The sequence below is a fragment of the Marmota monax genome, unplaced genomic scaffold, assembly GCF_021218885.2.
Source record: "Marmota monax isolate L192 unplaced genomic scaffold, Marmota_monax_Labrador192_F-V1.1 WCK01_AAM20220418_F8-fsc00112, whole genome shotgun sequence".
NCBI lineage: Eukaryota > Metazoa > Chordata > Mammalia > Rodentia > Sciuridae > Marmota > Marmota monax.
Genome location: NW_026692073.1, coordinates 3740508 through 3753544, shown reverse-complemented (window position 1 = coordinate 3753544; position 13037 = coordinate 3740508). Strand labels below are relative to the sequence as shown.

Here is a 13037-nt window from a genome sequence, read left to right as displayed (position 1 = left end):
AAAATCCAGACTCCCATGCAAATACCGTATAATGGCAAGAAATACCTTATAATGACAAGAGGGAACAATTCACATTAGTTAACAATACCAAGGCAAAATGGCTTGTAGTCATAAAAATCAATCAGCATTTACCCTTAAGCAATGCTTTGGAAAAAGGAATTTATTTGTGATCCTGTAGGAGTTATTTCTCACATGTGTATTAAAAACAATATAATGGGGAAAATAGTTTTTAGAGACTTTGAAGTGCATGATGTCCAAGTTTCTGTTTTTTGCTCCTAGAATGTTTTTAAATTTGCACAATTTATCAAGAGACTGAGACATAGTGGACCCTTGATAAATAGCTATTGACTTATGCCATGAATCGACTTTTTATTTATAAGCTATGAATTTCTAAGGTTTATAATTTATCTCATTTATATACTACTTGAGTTACCAAATCTATCCTTCATCTCTGGTTTTCTGGATACACCCTCCCAGTACTAGTACCTACCCACAATCAGCTATTCCTAACTCTTCACTGGTTATTTAGGTAAGCATGGTTAGTTTTAGCAACTGGCTACAATGATAATTCAGAAACTCAAAACTTTCAAATACTATCTTTTCTGAGGCATTCCTGTCATTATTAGGAAATGATTAACAATTTGGCTTTTTTTCCAAAAAATATTTAAATCTTTTCTAGTACATTCTCATGGGGGAAGGGCAGGGTGGTGGTCATAGTGATAACACAAAGTGAGATTGAAGAGATGGGAAAATTGGGAGCAATTACAAGTTTTATACCATTTTAGGATATTATTAGTATATTGTAGATGTTTCTTGTCTGTTTCCTGCTCTTCCTTGCTCTTAGTCTTTCTAATTGTAGAAGATGAACATTACTTGAGACTTTAGAGTTTTCAATAAGAATGGTTGCTAAAATGAGGAAGGCTGCTGGAACAGTGGGACTGTTATCTCGCTGAGCCTCCATCATTGGGTTATCTATATGCTGGGAGAGGCTCACTTCAGGATTTGAACCTAAATCTATTTGGGTGAAGGGCTACTTCAACATCAAGTCTGGCTGTTCTTATTTTACATGATTTCCAAAACAGTTCCTGATTTCTCATTAGGAACCCTACAAATCTCACTAACTCTCTCAGTAGTTAAGAGTATAGATTTTAGCCAGGCATGAGGGCACATGCCTGTAATCCCAGTGGCTTAGGAGCTGAGGCAGGAAGGTTGCAAGTTCAAAGTCAGCCTCAATAACGTAGCAAGGCCCTAAGCAACTTAGTGAGAACCTGTCTCAAAATAAAAAATAAAAATAGAAGGGCTAAAAATGTGGCTCAGTAGTTAAGTGCCCCTGGGTTCAATCCCTTGTGCAAAAAAAATATAGATATAGATATAGATATAGATATAGATATATATGCATGTGCCCTCATGCCTGGCTAAAAAACTGGATGAGAACCAATTCTAATATATATATAATATATATTAGAATTGTTTTATATATATATAACTGCTAACAGTTTTGTAATTAACAGTTCAAATTACATAACTTTGCTGAAGTATAGTTTCTTCCCCTAGGTAAGAAAAACTATTTCAAAGGATTACTGCCAGGATTGAGTGAAATACTATAACATGGTTAGCATGTACCATAAATATTCAACAAAAATCAGATATTGCTGTTTGCATTATTTTATATAGTTACTCATTAAAATATCTACTTTAGTAACAGTGAAGTCCTAATTCAAAACAGGATTTGTTTCTTCTTCTTCCTGGGCCACTCTTTGCTAACACCCGACTATAGAATATAAGTTGGTATTTTTGTTGTTGTTGTTGTTGTTGTTGTTTTAGGGCAAATCAGTTAGAAGAAGCTGAAAAATTGAACCTTTCCAGGAAGGTAGCAGTGTTTTAAATCAGTTCCTTGGAGTCAACTGATTCTGACTGTATTTCTGAATCTGCTCCTGATCTGCAATGACTTAAATGGTTTCTATTCTCTGTGTCAGCATTTCTGTCCTAGCTTTTAATCATACTTATTCCTTATCTTTTTGCAATATGTAGGGAATAGTGAGATTAGAAATACCCTGAATTTATCAGAGTGCCGTAGAGGGTGATCACCTGCTGCAAACATTTGATATATACATTCAGAGACTGTTATTAGTAGGCACTTCCACAGCATTTTTGTTTTTCAAATATCATTTCATGTCCCATCAACCTAAGAATAACTAAAGGCAATTTCTTTTGTTACCATCTTCATCATTGGATATGGTGATGGTGGCCATGTTATTTTTTCCAACTCTGGCTCCACTCCAGTGGTTTCCAAGAGGATGGCCAAGGTAGACCCTGAATTGCTCCTCAGGCTCAAACATGGAGTCATCATGGATATAGACAGTGCAGTTCTTTACCTAGAGGCAATGGCACAAGATAAATTAAAATCTATAGCAAGGTTTCAGTAACTGGCTTGGTTTTCCTAGGAAACTATTTTTCTTCTTTTCAGCATCAAAGAGTCAACATGAATTCAAAAGGATCCAGTTGCAGTCCTAAAATAGAATGTTTACATCTAACAACTCATGCCTGAGGGGAACCCACCTAACTAATGGGACTGGTATTAGAACATTTCAAACCCTTTTGAATTATTGGTGATGAGTCGTGAAAACCAAAATTAATAAAACAAATCACCCACTAAAAAGCACCTGTAGAACATTCGTATGCTTTCCCACATGTTGCCTCGGCTGCTCAGTATGTTTGCATGTGTTACAACAGACCTCCAACAATGGGTATTTGACATATCATTGGACTTCCTGGATGTCTGCATAACATACTTTTTCCTTCTGAAAACTGAATGGTTTTTAAAAGAAACTCAAAGCGTCTTCATGTTAGGCTAAAGATCTTTAAATTTTAAAGAACTCTCAAATCTGCTGCCAAATAGAATCTTATTTGAAAACTGTTGAGAATTGAAAATGAGAACACAACCCAATACCTGTTTGGTGGAGAAAAGTCAAGTGTTTCTCAAACTGAATATTCTCCAGCGAGGATTGCATTTTTGAAAAAATGTAAAACAAAATCACAAAATTTTAGATAACATACCAGCCTCGGTAGTAGATCCATGTGATATGAAGTGAGATATTTTTAGTTGGATCATTTTAAATCTACTATCTTATTACATTGCAAAGGATATGTGGGCAGAGAGTTCACTCTGATACTTCCTAAGTCATAATACATGGTAGGAAGGAATCCCAGTGAGCATTTATATGTTACTTGTTAACCTGTTTTAAGTCCTGAAGATTGTTTTCCTTTTCTTACATCTTTCCTAGAATAAGAATTCCTTATAGAAAGCATGAAATTAATGGTGATTCATGGGATTCTTTTTAAAAGATATTACAGTATATGCCAAGACCCAAAGTTTTTTGTTTTGCAAGTCAAAGAAATGGAGATTCTAAAGCATGCTTAGGAATGATGATAGATTGTCATGTGAGTAACATACAGACTATTAAGCTGTATTTTCTTTATACTTTCATTAAATTAAAATTGTCTCTTAAAAAGACAGAGCATCCTCATTTGAACTTAAAGCAAATACAGACATGTAGACTCAAAGCTGAAGATTATATCTGTAGTGTTTGCATGTGTTCACAAGCATGTTTCAACCTTCCATGAGTAAAATTCCAATAAAATATATAACTAGGACAGGCATTTATGAGTCATGGGTGTGTAAAACTCTTAAAAGTCCCAGAGAACAAACCTATCTTTTTTTGGTAGTAGAGATGAATAGAGGACAAATTTGGAGTGAGTGACAATGGGTAAGGTCTTGGGCTAAATTTCAAAAAGACAAAATTTTGATTCATTTGATTACATCAAGATTGAAGAACTTCATTGAACTATGAAGACCATAGGAAAGTGACAGAAAGATATATATATATATATATATATATATATAGATAGATAGATAGATAGATAGATATAGATATATAGATATATAGACATATAGATAGATATATGTATACTATGTAAAACTGGCAAAGAATTAACATTTAGGATATTTAAGAAAGTAGTAAAAGTCAGTAAAAGATAATAAAATGATAAAATAAGGAACAAAGAAGAAAAATCTGCTCATAAGCTATTTGGAAGTCCAATAAGCTAACAAGAATATAAAATAGTAGTAATTAGAGAATACAAGTTAAAACATGGTATACCTTTATGCTTATAATTATCTCTGCAAAAAAAAAAAAGATGAGTAATGTTAAGTGTTGAAGAGGATATAGGCTTGTAGCAACCCTCCTGCATTTCTAGTGATATTCTGGAAAATATTCTTACACTTTTTTCCCCCAAATTAAGCACATGCATGTCTTTTGGTCTAGACATTTTGCCCCTGAGTATACATATCCAAAGAAATTCTCTCAAGACTGTAAGTGGACATGTATGAGGATGTGCACTGAAACATTGTTTGAGGTGATGGAGTGTTAGGAGCTTTCTTGATGCAACCCCTGAGACTCCTTATCATCTATGGCTCAGTGTGCATAAGTGAAATATAGCAAATACACACCATGAAATATATGTAACAGCCAGAAGCAACAGATTAGAGGTCCACAGACAGATCTTAAAACATACTGGTGAATAACAACAGTAAAAAATTGAAAAAGACATAACATAATAAAGTTTTTATCAATTAAAACTCATGCATGCTAAATAAGAAGCATTTTTAATAGAACAAATAAAAACAGAGATACAGATTAAACATAAAAGTTTGATGGGTGGAGAAGAGAATGTGGCTGGAAATGGAAGTAAAATGAAATGAATAAACAAACTAAAAATAAAAAAGGTGCCAACTAACGAGGATGGTGTGCCTTGATCCAAGAGGTACAGCTGACCCAGTCATCTGAAACTGAGATTCAAAAGGGGGGAAATGGATTCTCATTCAATATAAACCTTTGACATACACTGTGGTCGAATCCTTTTATTCTGATGCAGCTGCGTTTAGTGACGAGATTTTCCAGAGTTCCCATGACCATACGCATGACTCTTTGGGTACGTTATCAAGAGAATACTGCACTGACTCAAATCTGCTCAACATTTCTCTATTCAGTCCTGTGTTAGGATGCATATTATTTTGGGAGAAAGACCCAGATATCAGAGAACTATTTCTTAGTCCTTAAGTAACATCAGTGGAAAGTGTTACATTTGATGGAACTAAGTTTCCAAAACATTGCACATTATTGAAATTTCCCAGTTCAAACAGTGATATATGTATTTGTTTGCAAGTGGGAGACAAAGAAGATAGTCAAATGGAATAGATGACATTATTTAAAATATTATTAATTTGTAAGGAAATTCTAAAAAATGCTCCAAGTTCATTTAATTTACCTACCTTTGGACAAACAAAGGTGATAAGAAGAGAGTGCTGTCTTTAAGCCACCACAGTTCCACTTACCTTCTCCCCTTTCAGAAATGTAATCCGTGAAGAGTCTGCATTTCTTCTCTCCCCAAAGTCCTCCATGACCTGAGCTGAATGACCCTGAGTGTAGCATCTCACTGATGACTCATAGCTCAGGTCTCCGCTCCGAATGATAGGAACATGCAGGACACCATCTTTCTCCTTCACTAGGAGCAAATCCTTAGCAAACTGCATGCTTGGCACTGGGTGAGCAGGTGGAGAGATGGAGGCATTGTTAGTGGGAGGCACAGGGATGCAGTGGCCATGACACAGCTTGCAAACGGCCAACACAGGCTGACAAGTCACAGGTGCTAAGTGGATTTCACGCATGGTTGTTGCTCTCAGGCAAGGAAACTACTTCAACTTTGAATATGATTCCAATGAAACAGAAGAAATCAACTTTTCACCTGTCTTTGCTCAGCTTCAGGGTGTGGTCACCATCTCAAATGCAGGCAGGTGAAAAAATGAAACAGGTGCAAAAAACAAAACAAAACAAACCTGTGACAGTGACTTGGGTACTCAGCACTTCACTTTAGAGCTACAATAAGGAAAACAGCAGGGCTAGTCTGATGGGCAAATGGCCACTCACATTCTCAAACTGAGGCTAGGTGACAAAAGGGAAGAGTGGATCCTGACAAAGAGAGAAGGGAAGGTTCTGTTTAAAGGCCTCCAGTTGCCAGATCTTAATTTCAAATGAAGCCAGAGATCTGGGTGCTTTTCTGGATTTTTTTTTTTTTTTTACCTAACGTAAAAATAACAACAAATAAAATAAAATGGTAAAAATTAATTTCCATATGAGCCAAAACTATTGGGAGCAAACAAAACATATACACAGTCTTAATTTGGCTCCTAGTCTGTGACAGGTACTATAGTTTTATCTTTAATAAGTCATGTCTCATTGGTTTTTAGGGAGGCACCATAGCCAAAATGTAGTTAAAAACAAGGATTTGGGGGTAATTAGGCCTGATTATCCATTCCAGACTTAACTGTATAGGGCATAGGACAAATCATTTAGACTTTCTGAGCCTTGGAGCTTTTTTTTAATTGAAAAATATTGATATCTAACTTATAGAATTGAGAAGGTATTAAAAATACTCTCCCAGTTAGAAAATATGTGCATGATAGTCAAAATAGTATTGAGTACTGAAAATACTCTCTCAATTAGAAAATATGTGCATGATAGTCAATACAGTATCTAGCTCATGGAAGCACTCTCAAATTTTGGTAGAAATTAATATATTATGATTTATATTTGTCCCCTAACTTCAGGTTTCTCATCATGAAGAATCATTTTTTTCCTCTTTACTTCCTGCTGTGAGGCTCTGCATTAAGACATTTCCCCAAGCTCAATATTTTGTTGACTACTGGTTATTAATTTTTTTTACCAATAATCCAGAGGGTCATATGTCAAAGTCTCCCAAGGTGAATTAATCTTCAAGGCAGTAGGAAAGACAACCTAAAGCTGTTACCACCTATTTCCTGGCTGCTTTCTGGATGTGCCTTGCCAAACCAGAAAGGAAGAAGCAGGAAGGGTTGCTGTAGGCAGCTCCTGGCTCTGAGAGTCCATGGGCAGAACGCTGTTTGCCTCTGACCTACCCTTGCTTAGAACTATCGGCTTTGGAAAAAACAAAACCATCCCATCATCTGAACCAAGCCTACTAGCTATCAAATATTACTTAACAAAAGACAGATGAAAAGACACCTAAAGAGAATTAATAGCTTTGGCATTAAGCCCTATACATTAACCAGTGAGGACTGTGTCATCCAGACGAAGGCCTGTGCTGTTAAAAGGTAGGTAGCAATGACATCACCTAGCTTTGGAGGACCTAAAGGAGGCTTGTTGCCAGGGAAAAAGCAAAACAATCAGGGAAGCTTTTTTGTTCCTGGCAGACATCTCCAGCTCTAGATTGGTTTTTCCTGCTGGCCTGGCATGCCTCAAGTCAGATGAGAAAGTTAAGTGCTAAAGTGGTAATGTATTAATGTTTAGGGTTTGTCAGGTACTTATCAACCCCCAATTCATCCTGAGCTTTAGAAGGCTCCTTTTTAACAAGATACTCACTCTCATTTCTCTCCCTGTGTGGAGAGAGAGAGAGAGAGAGAGAGAGAGAGAGAGAGAGAGAGAGAGAGAGAGAGAGAGACTGGGAATGGACACTTCTCAGCAGGAGACTGACAAGAGAAACAAGGTGATTGTAGGAACAGATTTCTGCATGATGAATGTGTGTGTTAAGGGCTTTCACATATATATGAATGTCATCTCAACAACCCCATAAAGCACTATAGTCCCCAGGAAGGAGTAGCATTGGCCCTGGGAGTTAGTTCCCCAGATTGCAGAGCCCCTCTCTTTCCACACTAATGGGGTACATAAATATAAAACAGAGATTTTCCCCCTGAAGTTTCATGGGCTTACAATGGGTATAAGGCACTTATTATCAGCACCTCTCTCCATATAGTAATTGTACCTCTCTCTATATAGGCCATTGTAGTTATCTTTTCACTTGTGTAAGTCTGGTATCCAGAAATAGATTGTGAGACTCTGCCCTCTATTACTCTGTAGCCCATACAATGTTGAGCACCAGTCTTAGGCAGAGAGAATGTTCTATAAACATCTTACCCTGCTAATCTTCTTAGTAACTGACAATGTGAATATAAACACCAATGCCTGGAATGTGATGGTCTCTTTACAGGCAATGGTTAAGCTGGAGATTTAGGGGAAATCTGGCCTCTGGTTCCTTGAAGTTAATGAGAAGGTATGACTCAGTTGCATAGGCAGGAGAATACTGCCGTAGTGGCTATATGGCCTTTTTTGTCTGGCTCAGTCAGTGTTACTCATGCCTAATTCTAGGTAGCAGAGCAGAAGAGGTAGGTGAGAAACAGGAAAACATTCTGAGATGAGCTACTTCGATGATTTAAGGTTTTGAAAGCAGCCTAGCGGGAAATGATAAAAGGCGCTAAGATACATCAGAAGGCTGAAAGATGGCTTGTAAGACTCTTGAGCGATGGCAAGCATTGCTGTCTAGATGGCAGTGGCCAGCTAAAGTTGCAATATAAAAAGCTAGCACAGGAGGGAGGACAGGAAACCAGAAGAGAGGCATGGATGGCATGGACCAGAGTTCTAACTCTGGCTCTCATCACTTCCTCTCCATACGATCATGCACAAATTATTCAGCCTCAGTGTAACCAGCTGAGGGGCAGAGATGTAAGATCTTTCCACCCTAGATTGGCCCCGAAAATGGACTCAATGAAAGTCAGTTATTACTAGGAAGAAAAGTAACCAATAGAAGTAAGCACTGAATATTACAATAGGTTACTGAAATAGGTTTGGGGATTTCTTTCCTCAGGGTAAGTCGTTGACTGGAAATAGATGGTTGTAGCCTTTCTGAAAGATGGGAAATATTTTGTTTCACATATGTATTCCCTAAGTCTACAACCTCAACACCTATCAATAAAATAATGAGAAAAAAGTAACTAGAATCTTTTGCATTGATCAGAGTACAGTGAGGATTGCATGTATTACTGGAATTTCACTGGTTACTGGCATAAATTATAGATGTGCCAGGAATAAATATGTAAAATAACATCTATGATGTGCCATGGGCTATAGGAAAAATTTTTGCATATTTGGTCTAATTTAATCCTTACATCAATCTTATAAGGTAAGTATCTTTATTATTTATAGATGAACAAAATGTGGATTAGTAACCTTAAGCCTCTGGCCTAAGGCTAAGGATGTGCTAGGGCTGAGATTTATTTTAGGGCTTCTAACTTGGCATTCATTTTCCACTTCATCAGAGGAAAATTAACTAACCTTTTATCCAAAAAAACTAAGAAGTCATTTCAACAATAAGAAGAATAACTGATTTTCTTTCTTTCTTATTTTTTCTTTCCCTAAGGAAAGAAGTATCCCATGGCTTGCTTCTACCACTACACCAACTAGAACCATGCTGCATAATGCAAAGAAAATGAACTTGGAGTCAAAGACTTCAGAACACGCGCTGGTTCCTACTAGGCAATGGGTGACTGTTTACTGCCCTTATTCTCAGTTTCCTTAACTACCAACTAGAAACAAAAGGAAAGCCACGATTTCAAACAAATGGGATACATTTAACAGCTCACTCTATAAACTCTGAATAACATTTGAATTGTAGAATTGTAGAGCTGGTATAATCTCGTCCATGGTGAAAAGTTATCATTTTGTGAGTCACAAACATAAATATAAAGTTTAAAGTAATAAAACTTCTGAAAGAAAACACCAAAGAAAATCTTTTTAACCTTGGGCTGGGCAAAGATTTCTCAGATACAAGGCTATGATCTTTCAGAGATACAAGTATGATCTCTGAAAGAAAAATCAATCAAGGGCGGCCACTTCAAAATGACACACTTTTGTTCTCTGAAGGACATTATTAAAAAGAAGAAAGAGATAAGAAGCAGACTGGGATAAAATATTTACAAGACACAAATCTTTGTCCAGAATGTACCACAATACAATAATAGAGGGGAATGGCAAAAAAAATGGGCAAAATATTTGAATAATATTTCACAAAAAAGATATATGGATGGCAAAAGTACATGAAAAATCTGCATCATTAGTCATTAGGGAAAACACTTCAAACCTCAGAATATCATTGCATACCTACTAGAATAATTTTTAAAAAACACAAAACTCTGACAATCCCAAACATGCACTTACTATATGATCCAGCAACCTCAGACAGATGAATAACTATATTCATACAAAAATCTATATGCAAATGTTTATAGCCACTCTAGTTATAATTGCCAAAACCTTAAGACAATCCAAATGTTACTCAATAGGTCAATGGATAAACAAACTGTGGTATATCCATACAATGGAAAACTACTCAACGATAAATGGAATTATTTGTACATGCAACAATATGGATAACCCTCAAATGGGTTTCTCTAGTTGGAAAAAATCAGATAAAAAAAATGGTACATATTACATGATTCCATTTACATGACATTCTAGAAAAGGTAAGACTTAGGAGCAGAAAACAAATACGTGGTTGTCAGATCTTGGGTTTGGGCAGAAATTGACCACAATGGGGCATGGGAGAATTTTCCAGGGTATTGGAACTGTTCAACATCTTTGTTATTGTGGTGAGCACATCACTGTATGCATTCTTCAAAATAGAACTGTATAATAAAAAGGGAAAAGTTCATTTATGTGAATAAACACTTCAATACTTCAATAAACCAGGATATAAAATAAGACAGCATCATTTTGGATGCATTGGGTGTGTATGCATACACACATATGTGTGTTTGTGTGGATAGTACACACACATACACATATATGCATATATACATAAATATATGTTTTTCCCCAAAGGATAAACATACAGAAAACTGAGTAAAGTGGTTGTTTCCAGTGAAGGAACCTCAGGGATTGGGAGATGGCAAAGTAGAAGAAAGATTTAATTTTCATAGTATATCTTTTTAGCATTTACATATTTACTACTATACACAAGATATAAATTATTTAAAAATGAATAAAAACATTAGAGATACCCTGCTGGGTTGCCTGTTCCTTTTGGGGAGATTTTTCAGTCACTAAGAAGAGTTTAATCATGGACTTTAGGGTCCACCATGGGGGCTGCTGATGAGGGTCCTCTTGCTTTAGGTGGAAAATCGGACTCAAATCTTCTCTATTTACGTCTAGAATCCACACAATGTATTCTAAAGGTCTAACTATTCTAACCTCCATCACTTCTCCTGAGAAGCAACTTCCCTTTCCTCCTCATCCTCAGTTACTTGGGTTACATCTTCAGCAGTAACTGATGCTTCGTTCATATACCTGCCTCTCTTTATTCCTGCATATCATCTTCAATACTGGCAGTATAAGCTTCCTAAAACAAAAAATCACATCAATGACTGATGACAAGCATCTGCTGGTCTGTTTGGCTGGAAGAGAACACCTTTTAAGGTTTGACTCCAACCTGTCTCCCCATTTCATCTCTCTATTCATGCTCAAAGCAAAAAGGAGTATTCCACTGTTTCCCAAATATGCACCTATGTCTTATATGTTGTATATACTATGTCTCTACATTTGTGATGGGATTTCTTTTATCATGATTCCTATCACACTTGAAGACTTGGCTTACTATCACCTCCTCTGTGAAATCTCCTACAATCACCCCAAGCATAATTACTGTTTGGTTCCCTCTGCTCCTGCAGTAATGGATTTACAGCAACACTGAGTCATTTATCATAATATGTTCTAATTTTTCTGGTTTAGGGTCTGACATTGAACTTCTTGAGTACACAGCCCAATGCTTATACATATCTTTATGCCTGCCAGAGTATCAGCACACCATGTATTTCTTGAATGAAAATATGAATAAGATACAATGTCATATACATGGAAGTTAAGTAAAAACATAGAAATATATTTTGAAACCACCAGCTGGCATCCCCAATCTCTTACCATCTTGGAATGTGTCATTAATTGCAATGACAGCCTGGAAGGGTTTGGTCAGTTCAGCCCCTTGTGCTGAGCTCAGAAAAACCACAAATGTCTCCAGTCCTTCAATTACCGGATACTGGGTATCATCCAAGATAGTCAAGGTGCAGAACTGGAGGAGAAATCAAAGTAGACTTTACAACAGGCTCAACACTTGACTCTCTGCCTTTGGGACACTAGGGAAGAGGCGGCAACTCATCTTTTTCTGGTGGTCTTAAAGCAAGGTGTTTTTTTTTTTTTTTTAATCCACAGAATGATAATCTCTTTATCACATTCTTTGGAATTTGTTTCTAGATACTTTCATCAAACAGGTGCAATTCCTATCCTAAATCTACACTGTAGGATATTTGTTGCTCAACAGGCCACTTTGAGAGGTTTTAGAAGATCCCCTCATAATTTGTTCTCTTGTTTGTATGCTTATGTTTTTATAGAAAGTGAAGGTCATAACATTGCAAGGGGAACTGAGGGTCCTCCAGAGGGCTTGGAAAGTAGACTCCAGACCACACCAACAGTGTCAACCAGACTTATGAGTTTGTGGAGTCTTCAGTGTTGCAGACTCACCTGCTCAGTGACACCTGGCCCAAATTCCACCTTCCTAGAGCTGGGGACGTAGTCAACTCCCGGAGTGGCAGAAGCTGGGTCAGAGGGCCGTGTTGCACACCAGACAGATGTGAGAGTAGAAAGGTCAGTACCGTGGCGGATAACTGGAATCTTCACCGTGCCTGATTAACAGAGATTTTAATGGTCAACCTTGAGCCAAAAAAATCAGTGGAGTTTCTAGAACACTGTTCTCTTTCACTGCAACAGTGACAACTTTATCCAACTCAGCTTATCTAAATCAACTTTGGTGGTGGTCCTATGCCCCCTTGGAGGAGGGCCAAGAGGTGACATTGCCCCCTTTTCCCCTGACATCATGATCAAGGGGAGCTCTAGAGGAGGACCACATGGAGGTGGTGCTGGAGAGGCAGCTCTCTGGGGAGTGTTCTTAACAATGTACTGGAGAGAAGTGCCCATTGTAAACCATCTCAAGGCTATTTAGGGAGAAGAAACTCAGAGACTGGGTCCTCAGCTAGAAAATAGTCAACAACCAGCATGGGGGACCTTATGGGGCCCAGAGCTGGATGTTCCTAATTGAATGTTTTAACTGGGTTGATCTTC

The 13037-nt window shown here is 37.2% G+C and overlaps 1 protein-coding gene across 2 annotated transcripts in view; it reads right to left on the bottom strand.

Moving 5' to 3' along the window:
• Window positions 1-13037, bottom strand: part of Fras1 (Fraser extracellular matrix complex subunit 1) — a 460021-nt gene that overhangs the window by 38779 nt on the left and 408205 nt on the right. For both annotated transcript variants that reach the window (XM_046459197.2, XM_046459211.2), the window contains 4 exons: window positions 12441-12601; window positions 11844-11991; window positions 5396-5601; window positions 2219-2375 (listed from right to left, as the gene is read on the bottom strand). In XM_046459197.2, the coding sequence (XP_046315153.1) occupies window positions 2219-2375; window positions 5396-5601; window positions 11844-11991; window positions 12441-12601 (672 nt within the window). The remainder of the gene's footprint in view (window positions 1-2218; window positions 2376-5395; window positions 5602-11843; window positions 11992-12440; window positions 12602-13037) is intronic.